This window comes from Myotis myotis, unplaced genomic scaffold, assembly GCF_014108235.1.
Source record: "Myotis myotis isolate mMyoMyo1 unplaced genomic scaffold, mMyoMyo1.p scaffold_m19_p_2, whole genome shotgun sequence".
In the NCBI taxonomy this organism is placed as follows: domain Eukaryota; kingdom Metazoa; phylum Chordata; class Mammalia; order Chiroptera; family Vespertilionidae; genus Myotis; species Myotis myotis.
The window spans coordinates 137,251,761-137,273,884 of NW_023416324.1; the positions used below are offsets into that span (position 1 = coordinate 137,251,761).

General features: G+C 43.6%; 1 protein-coding gene across 2 annotated transcripts in view; it reads right to left on the bottom strand.

Moving 5' to 3' along the window:
- The window catches only part of NIT2 (nitrilase family member 2), a 55,608-nt gene that overhangs the window by 26,842 nt on the left and 6,642 nt on the right, over positions 1 to 22,124 (bottom strand). The window contains exons 3-11 of one of the 2 annotated variants that reach the window (XM_036347021.1): positions 20,599 to 20,719; positions 19,451 to 19,539; positions 10,513 to 10,606; positions 9,703 to 9,777; positions 8,540 to 8,618; positions 6,239 to 6,337; positions 4,110 to 4,165; positions 3,647 to 3,739; positions 41 to 3,537 (exon numbers count right to left, since the gene is read on the bottom strand). In XM_036347021.1, the coding sequence (XP_036202914.1) occupies positions 3,648 to 3,739; positions 4,110 to 4,165; positions 6,239 to 6,337; positions 8,540 to 8,618; positions 9,703 to 9,777; positions 10,513 to 10,606; positions 19,451 to 19,539; positions 20,599 to 20,719 (705 nt within the window). In that variant the 3' untranslated portion in view covers positions 41 to 3,537; position 3,647. Of the gene's footprint in view, positions 1 to 40; positions 3,538 to 3,646; positions 3,740 to 4,109; positions 4,166 to 6,238; positions 6,338 to 8,539; positions 8,619 to 9,702; positions 9,778 to 10,512; positions 10,607 to 19,450; positions 19,540 to 20,598; positions 20,720 to 22,124 lie in introns of those variants that run through there. The other variant, XM_036347022.1, reaches the window with a different exon arrangement.

A 22,124-nucleotide genomic window follows, 5' to 3' on the forward strand; every position in this document is an offset into this window, starting at 1 on the left:
AGGAGGGGCGGTAAAGGATTAAAGAAAACAGACAGGAGAATACAGTTAGGACCAGGTGGGTCACTGTGCCTGGATGAGGAAACAGTGACACAGCCTGTCAGCCGAAGCTTTATTTTACAGTCAGATCACACAAAGCAAAACAAGGGCAAGATGTTTACAATGTTCTTGCGAATTTCAAATCTGCTTCTTTCCTATTGTTCCCATTCTCTGCTCTCTATCAAGCCTTGTTTAGGCAGCACTTGCTGCACCTCCTGCAGCCCACATCCCTTAGCTACCTAGGACTGCAGGGTTGGACTGTAAGGTCAAGCTTACAACCATAGCCTTTTTGCTATAATTGTGCTGGCAGGGCTGTGCCCTCCAAGCTGGGACTTGTATGTGGCTTTGCCACAAGTCAATCCGAGGCTTGATCCTGTCGGAACGCTGTAGCCGCTCTCCACATGTGCCCTTGACTGGAATTAAATCCTGGACCCATCAGTCTGCAAGTCAATGTTTTGTCCACTGAGCCAAACCAGCTACGGCAAAAAATTGCATTCTTCACAGTAAAACTACCAAACACTGCTAAAAGAAATTAAAGAAGGCCTGAATAACTGAGAAGACATCTCATGTTCATGGGTCAGTGGGTCAGTACTGTTAAAATGTCAATTTTCTACCAAACTGCATTAAAGAGTCAATGAAATCCCAATAAAAAGCCCTAGAGACTTTTCCATATAAACTTACAACCTGATTCTGAAATTTACATAGAAATACAAAGAACTCAGAATAGTCTAAACAATTTTGGGGGGGAAAAAGTTAGAAGACTAATTTTACCTGACTTTAAGACATATTAGAAAGCCACAATAATCAACACAGTTAGTTACTGGTGTAAAGATAGACAAATAGATTGATGAAATAAAATAAGAGTCCAGAAATAGACTGAGATGTGTATGGTCAATTCACTTTTCCTAAATGAGCCAAGGATACTCAATGGGCATAAGATAATCTTTCCAACAAATGGAACAACAGGCAACCATAGGCCAAAAAAATAAATAAAATAAAAAATCTTGACTCTTACACCATACACAAAAATTAACAACTGAAAATAGATTATAGACTTAAATTTAAGATAAAGTCTTAGTAAACTTGGATTTGATGATTTACATAATACATGAATACATTTACATAAAACTTAGAAAAGTTAAACTTCAAAGAAAAAAGTATTAATCAGTCTTCATGAAAATTAAATACCTTTGTTCTTTAAGCAATAGTTTTAAGAAAATGAAGACTTTCTTTTTCTCAGACTTGGAGAATAAATTTGCAAAACAGAATGCCTGAAAAAAGACTTTTATCTAGAGTATATAAAGAACTCATAATAATTAATAAAAAGGTAAATAACCCAATACTTATATGAAGAAAAGATATGAACACTTTGCCAAAGATATACAGATAAATAAAGATACCCAGCATCATTAGTGATTACGGAACTACAAATTAAAACCACAAGAAAACATTACATGCCCATTAAAATGGATGAAATTAAAAAGACTAATCATACCAGTGTTGGTGAGGATGTGGAGCACATTGGGATTCTAACAGATTGCTGGTAGTGATGTATAATGGCACAATCACTTTGAAAAACAATTTGGTAGTGAAATACACGTATGATCCCACCATTTCATTCCAATGCTAAATATCTAACTCAAGAGAAATGAACAACTTGTACAAGAAGCTTTACTTGTAATAGCCAAAAACTGGAAACTCAAATGCTTATCAACAGGTGGAGAAATGATGGTATATCCATACAACAGACTACCACTCAGCAATAAAAACGGAATGAATTACTGATGCACACATATGGATAATCTCCAAATAATGATGAAAGACAAATTAAAAAGTACATATATGGTATGGTACATATATTATTTTTATGTAATTCTAGAAAATTCAAACTAATCTACAGTGACAAAGTCAGTCAGTGCCTGGGAACAAGAGGAATAACTAGAGGAATTATAGAAGAGAACAAGGAAACTTTTGATGGTGGAGTGGGCATCTTCATTACCTTGAGTAACGGGGTTTCATGGATGTGCACACATGTCCGATGGTGCACATCTATTCCCAATTCTGTGTGTAGAGGTATCATATTGATAGAGGGAACTTGGCCAGGGTGGAAGTATTTACACCACAGAAATTGGAAAATGCTACCACAAAATCAGGGCTTTTTCTTGGACAGCTAGTTGTTAAACATTACCAGCCCATTGCTAGCTATAACATACATAAATAACAGTTCATTGAAATTCTTAATTTTTAATTGCCACAAAGAATTCCCAGAACCATTAGGCTAAAAACTTGCCTTTATCAAGGTAAAAAGTATTACTAGAGAGAAAAAACAAAAAGAGAGAGACTTTCAGACACTCCTATCAAGATAAACTCTTTTGCCCTGGCTGGTGTGACTCAGTTGGTTGGGCGTCATCCTGTGCACTGAAAGGTTGCAGGTTGGAGTCCTGATTAAAACGCATGCCTGAGTTGTAGGATAGATCCCCGGTTGGGGGGTGTGCAGGAGGCAGTTGATCAATGCTTCTCTCTCTCTCAAAATCAATTAATAATCTTTAAAAAAGACACCTCTTGCAGAGACATACTTAAGCTGCCTGACTGCTGCATCCAGCATGGCTAGGGTTCAAAATCTAAAAAGGGGTGCACACAAATGAAAACACTAGACAAGAAATATGAATTTAGAAGGCATGGGGGGCCAGGTGGAAAGCTCTCTCTAGAGGAGAAGCTCCCTGAAACCCTGGCCCTGTCAGCTTTTATTCAATTTTAGATACACATCTTGCCCTCAGTTAAGCACGGCAAACAGGTAGCAGACAATCTCAAAGGTCAGTAAAGATCAGTAAAGATTTACTTTGAGGCTATTAGGTCAGGAAATTGCTTCAAGCCATCGCTATCTCAACACAGAACAATCAGTGCATAGCTTTTAGCCTTGCTAAAAATCAAGGTTCATCAGCCTTCCGAGTTCCTTGATACACTCTCATGATAGCATTGACAATGGATGGCTTCCCGCACCTGACCAAATGCTTCTACTGCCATCCTCCCACAGGCCTCACTGTTGACATAGTCTTGCCCCGAAGACCTGGCGAGTTTGGGGTCGACTCTTTAGCTCCTTCTTGAAGGCTGCTACAGGGCTGCCATCTCCCCTAGCAAACACCAAGGACCCATCACCTTGCTTCCCACAGCTACTCATAAACCCAAAATATAACTTTAAGGTACTGCTGAAAACAGTATACCCACTTTCTACATAACAGATTCCAATTCCAGCAATGAGATAAAAGGTTTATGAAACAAATACGTTTATATCAGGTAAATCAACCACCAGAATACCCAAATCTCATACTTTTACCAACTTCTTTGACGTAATGCAATTATGGAATAAGGTTTGGAACCATCCCTTCTCCTCCCGCCCTTCAATGCCCAGCCTGAGTCCTTTTTGCCTATTTAATATGGTGTGGAGAGTATCAGTGTGCTGAAGTTCCATCATCTCAACAGAAAGTTCCCAGGAAAGGAAGGCTAAAATTAAAAACAAACAAACAGAAAGGATCCCCGTTAAAGAATTCAGCAGGGAATTGATGTTGCAGAAACATATCCTTCTATTTCATGACACATTGGAAACACAAACCTTAGGGCTTTTTCGCCTCCACTGCATAGAGGTCTGATCGCTTCTGGCTAAATATGGGGATTTGCTGGCGTATTTCTGCCACCTTCTCCAAGTCTGCAAAAACAGGAAAGTGCACTGTTAATAAGATTAACTCTGCACTAACCACAGGGATTTTTCCTCTCCAACAGCATAAAAACTACCAGAGTCTCAGCAAGTAAACTCAGTAATACAGGCCTTGTCTAGAGGCACAGATGGCCTCGCACAGCCCCTGGAGTCACTTCAAACCAAACCAAAATAACTCAAAATGAACTATAGCCCTGAAGACTTGACCAAGAACCAAGGATAAACTCGGGAGGGGTGGGGGTAGGGTGGGGGAACAAAGGAATTCCTCCAGGTGACAGGCTGCCCCAGCGATGGAATCTGGCCTCAGAGCATTGGGGATGCCAGAGGCCTAACCTGATGCCCTGGGCGAGGCAGATCTTACCTATGTCTGAATACACGATCGTCTCTTCAGTGCCAGCTTTGGCCAGGACCTCCCCCCTGAAAAAGATTCAGGGGAGATGAGTGGGTTCACTGACATTTGCTGATATTCAAGACCTCTCTCTGTCTTTTCTCCCCATCTGACAGGCCAAAGGGCAAGGAATCCGAGATTTAAAACCAGAAAGGAAGGATATAAACTCCTGTTCTACCATTTAAAATCCTGTGTGGCCTTAAGCCAAGTTACTTTTAATAAACTATAAAGTGGAAATAAAAGCTCTGCTAGGACTTAGTGAGAAAATTATGGAGTATATTTTCTAAACTGCAAACTCCTAGTTTTCTTATTCCATGACATAAACATCTGGGCCAGAGCCACATATAACCAAAGGGAGGTACCCCCCCACCCCCTCAGGAGTGCATGTCCACAGGAATCCTTGACAAGGGCGGTCTGGCTCTGCTTCCTCACCCCTCCCAGGGCTGCTCCCTGACTCTGGGAGAGTGAGGCAGGCCCTGGGCATGGCCCAGATCTGTGTCGACCTCTGGTCTTACGCCTGTGACCCCTGCAGCCCTATGTGAAGGGCCTTCCGTGTTTGAAGGAAAAGTTTCAATCTGTGGGTATGAGTAGCAGTGCTGGGGAAACCACACCCGGCAGGAGCCCCACACTTGGAGACAACAACACTCCTTCATAAATCTGGGGAAAGGCTGATCTGGAAAACACTTGTGGTGCTGCGTCTCCCAGCCCAACGCAGGGCTTCCAACACAGACGTAGGGAAATGCCATCTCACCAAAGCACAGCACAAGGTAACTGGCATAACAAACAATCTCACAGAGTAACTGGTTTCGTTTACCTGACGGCCGCTAACAGATTTGGCACAAACACAATTATTAATGCCGTTTAACTGAATCCTTTCCTATTCTCTTTCTCTTTCTTCCTCTTTTTCCATGGCATTTAAAGATCTCTCTCTATGTTAACCCCAGGCACCCAGACCAAAGTCAATATAAGTCAGAAGGCCCCCAAACCCTACAAATGGAATTCTGAAGAGGAAGAAATTAAGGTAAACCTTGTAGAGTCACTCTGTTGGAAGCAGCGGTCTGGCCAGCACCAGAGTTCACCAGCACAGCCAGGGGATGCAGAGGTGCATCACTAACATCTGGGCAGAGGGACTGGAATCACATCTGAGAAAATTTCCAGGCCACCTTAATCCTTCCAGTTTCCCAATGCCCCCCAAATCCTAATGTGCAGGGAATCTCTTGCTGGTCACATTTTCAAGGACTCCCCTTATCACATGCTTTAATCTGTGGGTCCTATTGAGTCTGAAGAGAGAAGATTTAGGGACCCCGCAGTGACCAGGGATCCTTCTCAGCCTTGTTACTGGTATGCGCATCCTGAAATTGTAGAAATACGTATCTGTGTGTGTGTGGGTGATCATACATAAATGGCATAAATGGCATAAATCCAAGTTCTGAAGTCAAAACCTGTATCCAAACACCAGTTCTAGCCACTTTAGCCTGTGAACTTCAATTCCACCATCTATAAACCGGGCTTACCAGAAGGTAAGTCCCTGGCGTTCGTTCACACTGAGACCACGTATAGAAGTGCTGTGTGAACCGCAGGTAGAGACCATGGTACGTGCATCAGTGCACTCCTGCATGTGCACCTGGGCAGACTCTCATGCTGGTCTTGCTGAGCAGTAAAATGCTCCGCCCTCTCACAGAGGACAAACTCCGTTTCCCTTATTGAACCCATCCGCCCCCTCCTCTAGTTATTCCAGGAGCAGAATCCTCACCCTGTAACTCATTCCTGCCTGAGGCCCCGTCACCCAGTCTAAATTTTAACCAAAAGCGGAGAATTGGGGGCCTGTTTCACTAGAACTGCCACCCATCACTGCTGCCCTGTGTCCCCTATGATCCAAGTCTGACTGACAACAGACACTCAGAAGAGGGTGAAGGCCAGGCCTCAGTCAGGAGAGCAGGGCCGTTTCTTTCTCACATGGTCCTCAAGTGGAAGCTTCCTCACAGGAGAGGCAGCCAACCGGCAGGCACTGGACCCGGTGAGTGAGGGGCAGGGCCAATCACCAGACAGCCCACCCGCCCAAGTGAGCTCCTAGGGAGCCTGTCCCTGCTCAGGCCACTCACCAAGGATTCACGACAGTGCTGTGTCCCCAGGCAACATAGGAGGCTTTGTCATCTCGGGCCGGAGATGCCGTGGCCACATACACCTGATTATCAACAGCCCTGGAGTCAATGGACAGAAAACAGGGATATCATGCATTACAGATCTGAGGCACTTTACTATCCTAAGTGGACCGATCCTTCTTTTAAAACTAGGATAGGACAGGCTGGCTCAGGTGTCGAAGGAAACACGCAGAGCCACGGAACCCTCTCTTCAAAATCATCTTATCACGTAAGCCAGTTCGCATTGGGGCAACTTTGGCCAGCAGGGGACATCTGCCAGTGTCTGGAGACCTTTCTTTTTTAAAAAGAAATTTTTTATTGATTTCAGAGAGAAAGAGAGAGAGAGAGAGAGAGAGAGAGAGAAACATCAATGATGAGCGAGAGTCATTGACTGGATGACTTCTGCATGCCCCACCCTGGGGATTGAGCTGGCAACCCAGGCACATGCACTGATCAGGAATCAAACCGTGACCTCCTGGTTCATAGGTTGATGCTCAATCACTGAGCCACGCCGGCCGGGTTGGAGATTTTTTAATTGTCATAACTAAGGGGATGCTATTAGCTTCCAGTGGGTGGAAGTCAGAAATGCTGCTAACCATCCTACAGTGCACAGGGAGCCCCACTAAACACAGAATAATCTAGTCCAAAATGTTACTACTGCCACAGTGGACAGACTCTGGCCTGAGACAACCACTGAAAGAACTTCTCTGGGGTTAATGCAAGCCAAGGTGGCCAAGGCCAATGGGTTGGCCTTGATGAGGCAATACATGTTGAGGGCTGCATGGCACTTCCATGCCAATGGTGGCCGTGCCATCATCTCAGGTTAGATCAGAATTTCAGGTGTCCAGCCTGGGTACATCAAGCCTCCTCACCTGGGAGCTCTCTGGGCTCAATCAATAGATCCATGCTAGTCATGCCAGTCTCTCCCAAGCTTTTCTTGCTTTCCACTTTCACTGCATTTATTAATATTCATAACACACACCCCTACCCCACCTTCTACAATGCAACCAGGCAAACACCTCTACATCCTGCTGCAGTAAAAATTACCATCATCTCTAGAAGGGAGAACAGTAGCCACCTCTAGGCAGAGAGAAAAGGGCACTGACTAGGAAGGAGCAAAAGGGACCATTCTAGGGGTTGGAAAATGTTCCATATGTTGATCTTGGTTGTAGGTGGTACTTATGTCAACATTCACTGACCGGCCTGTAGAGGCAAAATTAGTGTACTTTTCTGTAAGTGTATTATACCTCAATTTAAAAAACATTTAATCAAGCCCAGCCAGTGTTGCTCAGTGGTTGAGCACTGACCCATGAACCAGGTGGTCAGGGTTCGATTCCCAGTCAAGGCACATGCCCGGGTTTGGGGCTCGATCTCCAGTAGAGGGCATGCAGGAGGCAGCCTATCGATTTTCACTCCTCATTGATGTTTCTATCTCTCTTCCCTCTCTCTTCCTCTCTGAAATCAATAAAAATATATTATTTAAAAAAACACATAAAACAAAAACATTTAATCAAGAAACCCATTGTCTCTGACCAGCATTTCATGGTTTGTGGAGCACTTCACACACAGTCACACTCCTTTTCCCTTCCATGTTCCATCCACCCCTGCTACCTGCCTTTCACTGCTCAGCCTCAGGGGACTACGGAAACAGCAACTATGACACATCAGAGATAGCTGTGCAATGCCCAGCACTTAGAGGTTAGAAACATGAGGTTTTATAACGAGGTTCCTGGCAGAGCATCCCCGGGACTAGCAGGCTGCTGTGGAAGTTGGGGTGGGGTAAGCACCCCAAACAGCACAGGGTCAGCTGTGTGAAGCCCACAATCCTCTCCCCTGGGCTGTCAGGCTAAAATAACTCCTGCTTTTCCTGGGCTTCTGGGCTCTGAACATCCATACTCCATGGGTCTCCCAATTCTCTGTAAAAGTTGCCGGCAACTGTCCCAGGGAAACCGGCTCACATCTAATCACAGTAAATGAAATCGCTGCCCACTTGATGCACTAAAAGCTCTTGGAAATGCAAAACCATAGTCCCCCAAAATCTAAGAGATTGGTGCTGTGGCTTCTGAAGAGAAGGTTCCCAGGAGAAGCCTTCCTTTTGGGCTGAAAGACGAAAAGATGCACCTATTTGAAATGCAATTGGATGTTGGGGAATTGAGTCACAGGCACTATTCTGTATCAGGAAGGCTAGCACTTCCACCACCCTGAAACCTTTCCACAGAGAAGCGCTGGGATGCTGGAAGGTATGCTGATATGCTGTCTTACCGGCCTCGCTGAAGCAACTCCCAGTGAGCGGGTCCAGTGGTCAAATTAAAAGCTCCAGGATAGACCAACAGCTGGCAGCCTAGGGAAAGGGAGGCCGAGAGTCGGTGCAGAGGAACACCCGACCTCCCTGGTCCCGCCCTTTGCTCTCCACCAGTGAAGACCAAACTCCAACTTTCCCACGCATAAAAGGACGTCAGCCAAGTCAGTGACAGCAACATTAGGTTATGGCTCTGAATTCTCTTAGAGACACTCGCATGGTGCAGACGGACACACGAGAAAAGTGGTATTGATAACCAACACCACATGTGAGTTCCCGTAAAAAAAAAAGGGGGGGGGGGGGAACCATCATTCAGAATTCTCTCGGCACCAGTGGGTCAGCTCTGCATGGCCGAGGGCCACCCTCTATAATGCCCTTCACCTGAAAGGAGGGGCAGAGGAGGTGCTTCCAGGCTCACGGACAAGACCCCACAGAGACTGCCGACCCAGAGCCCGAGCCTCCACCTTCCCCAGAGCAGGCAAACTGTCGGCATCCGCCTCGCTGCATTAAGTGACAGCTGGTTCAGAACCAGAGTAGCTTCAAGAGGCTAGCAGGGCTGCTAATATTTGTTGAGTGCCATACAAGGAGCTTTAACAAGTTCTCTCTCCTTCATCCTCACACCATCCCTATGAGAATACTGGGAGCCACAATGAAATGAAATCATTTACCCAAAGAATCATACCAGGTAGGGGAAAGAGTTAGAACCAGAACCCTGATCTTCTGACGTGGTCTGGTGCTAGGTGGTAGGACACCTTTTCTCTGGACCAAAATGTCACTGACCACATTTCCACTGCACCCACCATCTAGGACTATGGCATAGTGAAATCCATGAGGGACAGACCATATTTTCATTTCTACTGGGCTCCAAGGGACTCTTTGCAAACACAGCAGCAGGAAGGGCTGGAAGGGTGGAGCAGATGTTTAAGGGTCTGGCTCCTGCCTTAGCCGCATGGCCCGTTAAATCACAACCTCTGGAAAACCACACTGTCCAGACACAGCAAAAGTGTGAGAAGCCAGATGGGGGTGGAAAGGTTAAGACCTCTCCTCCAGCTTTTCCAACTAAGGGCTCCCTCTACCCACTCAAACCTCCAAGCACCCACACAACACAACCACAGTGCTGCCCTACCTCTCTGCGCGTAGACTTGTGCAAGCTCTGCAAAGCGGATGTCGTAGCAGATGCCGAGGCCCACTCGGCAGTAAGCTGTTTACAAACAGAAAACGCACAAGTGAAAGTTAGCCTGCAGCATGGTGTGAGGGTAAAGCCTCCTGAGTTAGTATCACTGACCGGTGGGGATACAGTGACACAGGGCCCATGGTGGAGAAAACCTACAAGCTTGATCTTGCTTGGATGTCACCTCGTAAAGACATCATTTACGTCAGCAGAGTAGAAATGAGAAACTCATTCTAACTGAATGCTTATTATCTAAGTGAGAGGTGCTCAATTATGGCCTAACAAGTACACTCTGGAAACTATCACACTAATAGGAGGCTGTAGCCAAATGGAAGAGCAAAGTCATGTCAAACTCTTTAGTTCTCCATTCAGCCCGCCCTTTCTAGATCTCTGACCGCTCTCTGCCCTTCTCACTTCTGGCCGTTCAGCCAGGTTATGTAAGGAAACTGGGGAGTGCTCTAGCCGGTTTGGCTCAGTGGATAGAGCATTGGCCCAAGGACTGTAGGGTCTCGGGTTCAATTCCAGTTAACAGCACGTAGGCTGGATCCCTGGCCTTGGTCTGGGTGAGTGCTGGAGGCAACCAATCTTTCTCTCTGTCTCTCCCCCTCCCTTCCACTCTCTCTAAAAATCAATGGAAAAATATCTTGGGGGTGAGGATTAGTTAAAAAAAAAGAAATTAGGGAGGGGCATAATAAAGAAAACAAAGGAATACCTGGTCCTCTTTTACTGGGACTGCAAAAAGAGGTGGACTTATCTGGTACGTACGAGTCTCAAATGTGGAGAAACTATCACCAGGACTCAATGTTTTAGATTCTTGAAATGTGATTTTCCCAGGAACATCAATGTCAAACAGATGGAGCTGCAGCACAAATACGGGCTTCAGTTACCTCTTTTCCAGCAGAGTTCATGGCAATAAAAACAATCTGTCCACGGCCAGATATGGGGGTGACCTAAGAGCAACTGTACAAACAGCACCGCAACGTGCCCACACCCACCCCACAATCTGACACTATCAAAATGAATTCTAACACAGGAAATGGGACAACAGTGTTGTAGGTTTTATGACCCTTCTTTCCTAGATGTTGTACAAATCAATGTCTAGATTTCTTATGGGAAGTTTTTTTACTCAATATAAATGCTACATGAAGGCTCCTCAATCAGAATCAAACTGACATATTGGCAGGAGAGGAGGAGAGTGGGTAAGCGATTAAAAATAGGTCAAATTTTATAAACCAAATGCAGCAATTTATAAAAAGAATAACTTCCAAATTGGTTTCTGATTTATTACACTAACAGAATAAAGGAGAAAAGTCATATGAGCATCTTAGGTGCATAATGAGCATTTGGTAAAGTTCAACATCCATCCTTTTTTAAAAAAAATTTTTTTTTTACTGATTTCAGAGAAGGGGGAGAGAGAGAGAGAGAGAGAGAGAGAGAGACGTCAATGATAAGAGAAAATTCTCATTGATCAGCTGCCTCCTGCACATGCCCTGGGGATTGAACCTGCAACCCCAGCATGTGCTCTGACCAGGAATCAAACGGTTACCTCCTGGTTCATAGGTCAACGCTCAATCACTGAGCCACACCAGCCAGGCTATCCATTCTTATTTTATTACTAGAGGCCCGATGCACAAAATTTGTACAAGGAGCTCGGCCCTCACAACCCCAGCTGCCTTGGCTAGCCCTCGCAGCCCCGGCCGGCCCTTGTAGCCCTGGCTGCCTCGGCCAGCCCTCGCAGCCCCAGCTTCATCCAGAAGTCATCCAGACAGCTGTTCGGTCTAATTAGCATATTAGCTCTTTATTATATAGGATTATATAGGATTATTTTTTAAAATATATTTTTATTGATTTCAGAGAGGAAGGGAGGAGAGAGATAGAAACATCAGTGATGAGAGAGAATCACTGATCAGTTGTACACCCCGTACTGGGGATCGAGCCTGAAACCCACGCATGTGCCTGGACTGGGAATCAAACCATGACCTCCTAGTTTACAGGTTGATGCTCAAACACTGAACCATGCCATCTGGGCATCCATTCTTATTTTAAAAACAAAAATGGAAAACTCTTCTAGTAAGGGAATTTCCTTAATCTGATAAGAGTATCTAAAACACAACACTAAAGAAACACTGTACCTAATGGTGCCATATTAATAAAAAGCCTTCTCTTTTACGATCAGGAACAATACAAAAACACCTACTATTGAAAACTCTATCAGAGGTCCTAACCAAAGCAATAAGACAAAAGACAGGAATGTATACGGATTAGAAAGAACAGAAATTGAATCTGTCATCAGAATACATAATTGCTGCCGGAGACCAATTCCAACATGACAGCAGGGCTGTATCTGGGAATGGCTGAAGGCATTTCCCCAAACCTGAACGGGATACATTAAATTGATTTCTTGGCTGCCAGACAGCTAAAACGCATCTTAATTTACATGTTATTGCCTCCTACTGGCCAAACACCTGAAGAGCCGTAGGCTAATTCCCGCATTCTGACAATGTTTCTGTATACCCTTTGAAGTGTATATCTCTGCCTCACCTCAGGACAAGTTGTGTTCATAAAACCATGGGGTCCTGGGGACGAGGAAAACCTAAGGCCTTAGACCTGAGACCTGAGAATTTAGATCTTGGATCTTAGCTCCTTTAGGTAAGCTCCTCTGACCCCCAAATGCCTTTCAAAATTATACTTCGTCTCTGGACTCTTATTTAAAGTCTACGCACAGCCTTCTCCAGATTCCTAAACACTTCTTGATGCTGGGACAAGAACCACAGCGAATTGCATACCTAGAAACTCCGAAGGAAACCTACAGATGAATTATTAGAATTAATGAGTGACATTAGCAAGGTTACTATTATGTACAAGGTCAATATTTTTATAACTAATTGTACTTCTATATATACTAGCAAGAAACAGAAAATGAAAGGGCATCAAAAAATACCCATGAAGAATAAACCTAGCAAATGATATATAAGACTATACCCAAAAAACTATAAAAACAATTTGAAATATTTATTTATTTTTAATATATATATATAGATATCTATATATTTATAGATATATACATATAGATATCTATACCTATCTATCTATCTATCTATATATATATATATTTTATTTCAGAGAGAAAAGAAGAAGGAGGGAGAGAGATAGAAACATCAATTATGAGAGAGAATCACTGATCGGCTGCCTCCTGCATGCCCCACACTGGGGATTGAGCCCACAACCTGGGCATGTCCTCCAATCGGGAATCAAACTCTGACCTCCTGGTTCGTTCATACGTCGACGCTCAACCACTGAGCCCCAGCAGCTGGGCCAATGTGACATTTCTAAAAGCCTACATAAATGGAGGGATACATGCCATATCATGGACATATATGCACTTAAAAGAATGGAGTTAATAGCTCAATGCTGGCTCCTCTTCCAGAAATGGTAGAGTGGCTCCTATCAGACCTATTAGCTTTCTCATAAGTAACTGTGAACTCTGGACAAAATAAAAAGCGCTGGAGAATGATCAACATCAGGGGAAACTGAAGGGAAGTCAATACTGAGAAGGGAGTAACACTGGGTGAGCGTCCCATTTGTTTACTGCTCTTGGTTGGAAGCAAGGCCCCAGTTGTTGCTGGGAGTCGTGGGGAAAACTACCCACAATCACACTGGCTTGAGAAACCCGAAAACAGTTTCACAGCAGCTGGGAAGTGAGGGGGGGAATCCTGAAAAGGATAAAGCCAAAGAGAAAGAGCACTAAATTCTACCTATGCAATTGCGGACATCTCTGGCTCACCACTGAATTACAGATATGTGGGGCAGACCCCAATATGACCAAGATGTGGTAATTACCAAAAACATTAATGCAGCAATTGAAACTAAGCTCAAGAGTTTGAAGAAAAATATGCTCGCAATGAATTAAACAAATAGAAATATTGGTAGAGAAATAAAAGCCATAAAAAGGAACCAAATGAGCCCATGGCTCAGTGGTTGAGCATCAACCTATGAGCCAGGAGGTCACTGTTCGATTCCTGATCAGGGCACATGCCGGGTTGCGGGCTCCATTGTGGAGCGTGCAGGAGGCAGCCTGTCAATAATTCTCTCTCATCATTGATGTTTCTATCTCTCTCTCCCTCTCCCTTCCTCTCTGAAATCAATAAACATACACTTTTTTTTTTTTGAAAGAACTGGAAAATTTTAGAACTAAAAAATTCAGTATCTGAAATTTTTAAAAATATCATTGGATTGTGTTATAGAAGATTGGAGATTACAAAAGAAAGATTCAGAACATAGATTAGTGGATACTGTCCAATCTGAAGAAGAGAAAGAAAAAAGGTTGGGAAAATAAAAACAAAGAACCAGAGCCTTGGTGACCTGGTTTGAAGGAACAGTATCAAAACTGGAATCCTATAAAAAGAGAATGGGACAGAAATATATGTAACAAAATCATGCCCCCAAATTTCCTACCTATGGTGAAACACTAAAATGTCAAGTTTCATGAAGCATGACAAATACAAAGAAAACCACCTAGGCACATGAGAGACAAAATATCAACCACTAAAAAATACAAAAGAGAAATCTTGAAGCAGATAAAAACACAAGTTAACCACAAAGAACAATAATACAAGTTACTACTGACTAATAAGAAAAGAAAGAAAAAAGAGGCTAGAAGATAATTGAAAAAGGTCTCTCCAACTGTTAGGGGAAAAATAAAACTGTCAACCCAGAATTCTATTCCACAAAAATCTCTGTCAAGAATAAAGGCAAACTAAAGATGTTCATAAACGCTGAGACGGCCCCTGTGAGGCTGGGAAGGCCCCTGTGAGGCTGGGACGGCCCCTGGGAAGCTGAGAAAAATACCACATGAACTCACTCATTTATGGATAATAAGGACCATTATAGACTGATGAACAAAAATGGATACAGAGGCAGAGCAGCATTGAGCAGAATGTCAAACTACAGTGGGAACCCTTGGGAGGGTTGAGGGGGGTAGGAGATCAACCGAAGGACATATATGCATGCATATGAGAATAACTAATGGACACAAGACACTGGGGGGTGGGGGAAGCCGGGGAATGTCAAGGGGGGGAATAAAGGAGACATGTGTAATACTCTTTGTAATATTTTAAGAAATAAAAAAAAAATGTTCATAAACAAAAAATAAGAAAATTCATAGCTAGCAGATCCTCACTACAAAAAAGCGAAGGGAGAGAAAAACCAAGATGGCAGCACAGGTAAACACCGGAGATTGCTGCTTAGCACAACCTCTTCAAGAATACAACTAAAAGACGGAACGGACATCATCCAGAATCACAGGAAGGCTGGCTGAGTGGAAATTCTACAACTAGAAGGAAAGAGAAAAGCATACAGAGACTCAGAGGAGGTGCGGTGCGGAAGTAAAGTTCAGAGGTACGGAGGCGCACATGGAGAGGGCTGGCGGCTAAGGACACAGTTGTCTTTTTCAATCGGTAGGGAGTCTCAAGCTCTGACCTCCAGTTCCGGGCGACTCTCTGGGGACCCAAACTCATACGGGAGAAACTGGACTGTCTGGTATTGGTCGGAACTTGAGGGCAGCTTTCTCTCAGAGGTGCTTGCAGCGATTGATGGGACACTGAGAAGCGGGGCCTCTGAGGGCAACCATAGCTGCTTGCTCCGCTCTGTTGATCCCCTGGGACCCCCGCCCCACCCAAACTGTGCGCCAGATTTTGCATATGAAAGGCCTGGCCCTTTGCAATCTGAAAATTACCTAACAAACTGCAGCTGCCCCAAGGCCCCAAGGCAACTCGCACTGCTTCACAGCTCAGCTCCTGCTGGGTAGCCTCAGGCAGAGGCTAGATTAGCACCTCCTTAGAGATCCAGGAGCCAGTGTGCCCGGTGGTCAGAGTGGGACCATCCAGATTGCAGCTCCTCGGATCCATAAAGGACACATTCAGGGGGCAGACTCAGTGAGCACCAAAGCCCCACTGAAGCAAGTCTTGCCCCAGAAGGGTGTCTCCAGCACAGAAGTTCTCCCACTGCAGACACAGCTGATTCTCATAGCCAATTGGCCTGGAGGTCAATTCCTCCCAATGTTACCTTCAACAATCAAGGCTTAACTACAACAAGACTGTGCACAAAGCCCACAAAGGGGTGCACCAAGAGTGTCCACCTCAGGTAATTGGGGAGGCTGAGCCACTGGGCCCTATAGGACACCTAGCACACAAAGCCACTCTATCAACACAGGGAAGCATAAAAAATGCAGAGACAAAGAAACAGGACACAAATGACAGAAATGGAGGAAGGCAAACTACTGGATATAGAGTTCAAAACCACACTTTTCAGATTTTTTAAGAACTTTCTAGAAACCACCAATAAATTTAGTAAGACCCTCAAAAAGTCTGGTGAGACCACCAATAAATGTAGTGAGACCCTCCAGAAATCTAGTGAGACCCTCGAGGTTATGAAAAAGGACCAACTAGAAATTAAGCATACACTGACTGAAATAAAGGATATTATGCAGAGTTCCAACAGGAGACTAGAGGATCACAAGAATCAAGTCAAAGATTTGAAATACGAAGAAGCAAAAAACACCCAACTGGAAAAGCAAATTGAAAAAATAATCCAAAAATACGAAGATAGTGTAAGGAGCCTCTGGGAAAGCTTCAAGCGTACCAACATCAGAATTATAGGGGTGCCAGAAGATGAGAGAGAGCAAGACATTGAAAACCTATTTGAAGAAATAATGACAGAAAACTTCCCCTACCTGGTGAAAGAAATAGACTTACAAGTCCAGGAAGCACAGAGAACCCCAAACAAAAGGAATCCAAAGAGGACCACACCAAGACACATCATAATTAAAATGCCAAGAGCAAAAGACAAAGAGAGAATCTTAAAAGCAGTAAGAGAAAGACAGTCAGTTACCTCCAAGGGAGTACCCATACGACTGTCAGCTGATTTCTCAACAGAAACTGTGCGGGCCAGAAGGGAGTAGCAAGAAATATTCAAAGTGATGAATAGCAAGAACCTACAACCAAGACTACTTTATCCAGCAAAGCTATCATTCAGAAGTGAAGGTCAGATAAAGAGCTTCACAGATAAGGAAAAGCTAAAGGAGTTCATCACCACCAAACCGGTATTATATGAAATGCTGAAAGGTACCCTTTAAGAAGAGGAAGAAGAAGAAAAAGGTAAAGATACAAATTATGAACAACAAATACACATCTATCAACAAGTGAATCTAAAAATCAAGTGAATAATCTGATGAACAGAATAAACTGGTGATTATAATAGAATCAGGGGCATAGAAAGAGAGTGGACTGACTATTCTTGGGGGGGAAAGGGGTTTGAGGGATGTGGGAAGAGACTGGACAAAAATCGTGCACCTATGGATGAGGACAGTGGGGGAGGGAGGGGGAGGGCAGAGGGTGAGGTGGGAACCGGGTGGAGGGGAGCTATGGGGGGAAAAAAGAGGAACAACTGTAATAATCTGAACAATAAAGATTTAATTAAAAAAGAAAAAAGAAAAAAAAAATCGAAAGGAGGTCTTTCTTTTTGAAGGTAAAAATACCAGATAGAACTAGGATCTTCAGGAAGGTAAGGAAAATATCAATGGTAAATATTTGAGTAAACAAAGATTTCTACTTTAAAACTACATTCTTTGTGGGATTTACAATGTATGTAGACACAATATGCATGTCAACCATAGTTTAAAAATGGGAAGGGCGGTTTGGCTCAGTGGATAGAGTGTCGGCTTGCGGACTCAAGGGTCCCAGGTTTGATTCCGGTCAAGGGCATGTAACCTTGGTTGTGGGCACATCCACAGTGGGGGGTGTGCAGGAGGCAGCTGATCGATGTTTCTCTCTCATCGATGTTTCTAACTCTCTATCCCTTTCCCTTCCTCTCTGTAAAAAAATCAATAAAATGTATTTAAAAAAATGGGAAGAGCTTAGAAATTTCATTTGAAGTAATATAATATTAACTCTAAGTAGACTGTGAAAATAAGGGTGCATATTGTAATGCCCATGGCCATGGTCGGCAAACTGCGGCTCTTTGGCCCCTTGAGTGTGGCTCTTCCACAAAATACCACATGCGGGCACGCACATACAGTGCTATTGAAACTTCGTGGCCCATGCGCAGAAGTCGGTTTTTGGCCTGGGCGAGTCTATTTTGAAGAAGTAGTCTGCAAACTGCGGCTCATGAACCAAATGCGGCTCTTCGGCCCCTTGGTATGGCTCTTCCTAAGCCTTAGGAGTACCCTAATTAAGTTAATAGCAATGTACCTACCTATACAGTTTAAGTTTTAAAAATTTGCCTCTCAAGAGAAATTTCAATTGTTGTACTGTTGTTATTTGGCTCTGCTGAGTAATGAGTATGCCGACACTGGCCTAGGGCAACAACTTAAAAAAGAACAGCAGAGGAGGTATAATTTAAAAGCCAATAGAAAAATTAAAATGGAATTCTAAAATACTCAACCCCAAAGAATGCAGAAAAGAAGAATAACAGGGGAAAAAACACCAAAAACAGTGAAATGTCTATGTGCTTAAATCCATCCATATCAATAATTATCTATATGATATGTATAAAAGGCTGTCTGTCCGTCTGACTGGTAGCTATGATACGCACTGACCACCAGGGGGCAGATGCTCAACGCAGGAGCTGCCATGACGCGAATTGGCCATTTAAAAATAAACGGCACCGTGGACCTGGCACCGACAAACGAACACTCGGCTTCCCCCATGCGGGACACAGGCCCTGCCACCACCTGGGAGTGATACCCCACCAACTGCAGCCAAGGCTGCCGAGACCCCATGGTGCAAAATGCGGCCCACAGCCCAGCCCAGCCTGGAAATGGTGGCTGTGGGAGCTGGGTAATGACGTCACGTAGCAACACCTGGCTTCCTCTCCCTAGCAACTAGACTCCTTGCAGTTTCTTCAGCCCAGGAACCTGACTTGCTTTATAGCCAGCTGCAAACATTTCACACTGTAACCAAATGTTTGTGAAGCGTTTTTACATGCCTCATCTCTTTTGGTCCTCACAGAAGTCCTGGAGTAGGTAGATAGGAGACTCGGTAGAATCCTATTTTTCTTTTCATTAGCAAGATGCAAATAGCAATATTAAAATATTTCTTCTAATTCATTTCCTTTCAATGTGCACAAATCCGTGCACCAGTACACTAGTATTCACTGTAAATGGAGTAACTACTCCAGTTAAAAGGCAAAGACCGTCAGAATGAATAAAAATGCAAAACCCAACTATATGCTACCTACAAATTTTAAATATAAAGACACATGTAGCTTGAAAGAAAAGATTTAAAAAAGACACACCAAAATTAAGTACAAGAAGAGTGGCTACAGTATTATGAGAGATAAAATAAACTTCAAGAACGAGTATTATAAGGGGGAAAAAAAAAAAAGCAGAACAGACATTCCATAACAACAGAAGAATGAACTTACCAGGAAGACTTAATAATCCTAAATGTATATGCATTTACTACTGCAAAAATGTCAACACTCCCCAAACTATCTCTATATGTTCAATGCAATCCTAACTAAATTTCTGCAAGTTTTTCCTTTGACAGGCTAAGTCTAAAATTTATACTAAAATGCCAGATCCAAGAATAGCCAATTGTGCCACCACGTCAAAATGCCTGATGTGTGTACAACACAATGAGAAGAAACAGGGGACTTCATAGTAAATTCTCAAGAGGCAATGAGACTTGCCAAATTTCCTACTTACCTTTCTGTGCTTTACCAGCAAAGCTCCATCAGGCCCAAACACAGCACAGGTGTTATACAATTTCCCAGAATCCTCTTCAGGAATGGAACCTTTTGTTGAGAGGAGAAAGACGCAGGCACAGAAAACATTCTGAATAAAGCATTCTTTTGGAACGGGACAGAGGCTTGATAAACTGTCACTTAGGTCTAACAATACAGTTTACTATCTTCTAAGGGTCATTTAATCAGTTGTTTTCCTTCTAGAATACAATCTTTCAGAGATAAATTCCAGAGTGTAGATAACTAGTGTAGAAAATCATCATTACCAGTTCGGTGTGTGTCCTTTTACAAGTAGGTCAGATGCTAAAGACAAGTTCCAAAAATATCCAAACTGTTTCTGAATTCAGCTTTGATCTTGAGCAAAATTTAATCTGAAACACTGAAGCAACATGGGGGATTCACTGTTGCTCAACTTAAGTTCACCAGGCCCTCCTGCAGTATAGCTGCATCCCAAAGGCCTCAAGATGGTAATGTAGCCACATGTTTGTCCACCACTCACTTAGTTCCCAGTCCTGCCTCCTCTTGCTTTGCCTTCTTTTTCCACCCCTTACTCATTTCTAATTCTTAATATAGCATAAATACAGAAATAATTTTGTTTGCTGTACTTATTAAACAGTTTTGCTGTACTGATTCTTTTAAGCAAACAGAACATTTTATAACTTATTTTACAACCACATAAAGCTACCCTGATGTATGTAGCCTCTTTAAGAAAAACAATCTTCTTAACCCTGTATTAGTAAAATGAAAGGTATGGTTTTTCTTTCCACACTTCCACCTGCGCCTTCACTCCCACTCCTTCTCCAGGGAAAATCACACTACCAGTTCGGTGTGTGTCCTTCTACAACACTATGTCTTACATGCAAAACTACATATAAAAATCAATAACCTTTTGTGTGAGGGATTAATATGAATGGGAGTACTTGTTAATATCATGGAACCTGCTCTTTTCCCACTGAACAGTGTGTTTGGATGAGCTCTCCCCTTTACTACATATAGACCTACCTCATTCTTTTCAATGGCTAATTTGTATTCCATGGTTTAAGTGCAACAACAAAAATTACCCATAGGCTTTTAATGTTCAGCCATTATACCTTGAGGGTAGAAAGTTACCTCCAATGAGATATATGCTGCACTCCTTTGCTACTTCTGAGAGCTTCCGTGTGGATTCACCGGGAATTTTCTCTGCATATTCAGGAAAATAGTTCGTGCCATATGGAGAATTAAAGCATTCCTAGAATAATGATAGTAGAGAAAAAGAGAGAGAGAGAAAAAACATCAGAACACCCAACCCATTTTAAAGTTCTGCTGTAAAACAGAGCTGCTGCTTCTAGCTCTGCTCTCAAAGGGATAAAACACAGCTGATTACACACACACACACACAACAAAAAAAAAACCAGTGAGGTCCCAGGGTTGCAGAGCCTGTAGACCAGGGGTGGGCAAACTTTTTGACTCGAGGGCCACAATGGGTTCTTAAACTGGACCGGAGGGCCGGAACAAAAGCATGGATGGAGTGTTTGTGTGAACTAATATAAATTCAAAGTAAACATCATTACATAAAAGGGTACGGTCTTTTTTTTTTTTTTTAGTTTTATTCATTTCAAACGGGCCAGATCCGGCCCGCGGGCCGTAGTTTGCCCACGGCTGCTGTAGACACAGGCAGGTCTCAGCAGCTGGGTCAGGTGGGGCTTAGAAGAAACAAGGCACCTGTGCTCAGCCAGACCCTGCTCATCTTGGCAAAACGTGGGAACGGCCTCTCCCTCGAGTCTACAGGGGAGCTCACATTCCCAGGGCACCTAGGCCCACTGCAACGGGCTTACTCTCAGGACTTCGTTAGGATGAATCCATAGGCTCAAAGTTATATTAACTATGTAAAGCAATAAAGCCTGGGATTGGAAAAATACAGAAGCTTTGAAAGCCACAGACGTTAAGACATTTCCTCATCGGTAAAATGAACTGTTTCTAAGCTCCCTTCCAGCTCTATCATCCTGATCCTGCGGAATCTCATTCCCCAGGACACATCTGTCTGCCACAGCTGTGATAAAAGAAAAGCACAAACCACTAGACTTTGACTCTAATTCATTCGCCTTGCATTTATTGAGATTGCCTGTGCACCACACACTGTGCTAAGGAACTCAAGCTTACCAGCTTGTACAAAACGTATGTCAGACAGAGAAGCAGAGCTGAATTCAAGTGCTTCACTCCTGGTCTTTAACTCTAATGCCCGGGCAACACAAACCAACAAGAGGCCATGATTAGGGTACAAGTACAGGTGAGTCAAGGACTGGAGTGGTAAGGAAGACGGGATTAACATTAAGATCTCAAGCTCCCCTGTTAAAGATTCCTACTCACTGGCCATATTTGTGATGGCCTGGAGCCCAACATACAAGGCAGCCCTGAAAATTCTCCAGTCAATCTAAGCAGGGTTTTCAAAGGGCTGGCTCTTCCCCAAGGAGGGAGAGAGTGGGGGAGGGGCTGTCTGGAATTCGTTCCACCACTGACCCCGCAGGACCCTTCTCTGGAGCCAACCCCCTACTTGATGACAAGCAAATGAGGTGCAACCTTCAGCTGGTTGTTTTAAAAGAAATCACCTAGAAAAGACATGCAGAATCCTACATTTAGAAAGACACCACAGGCTT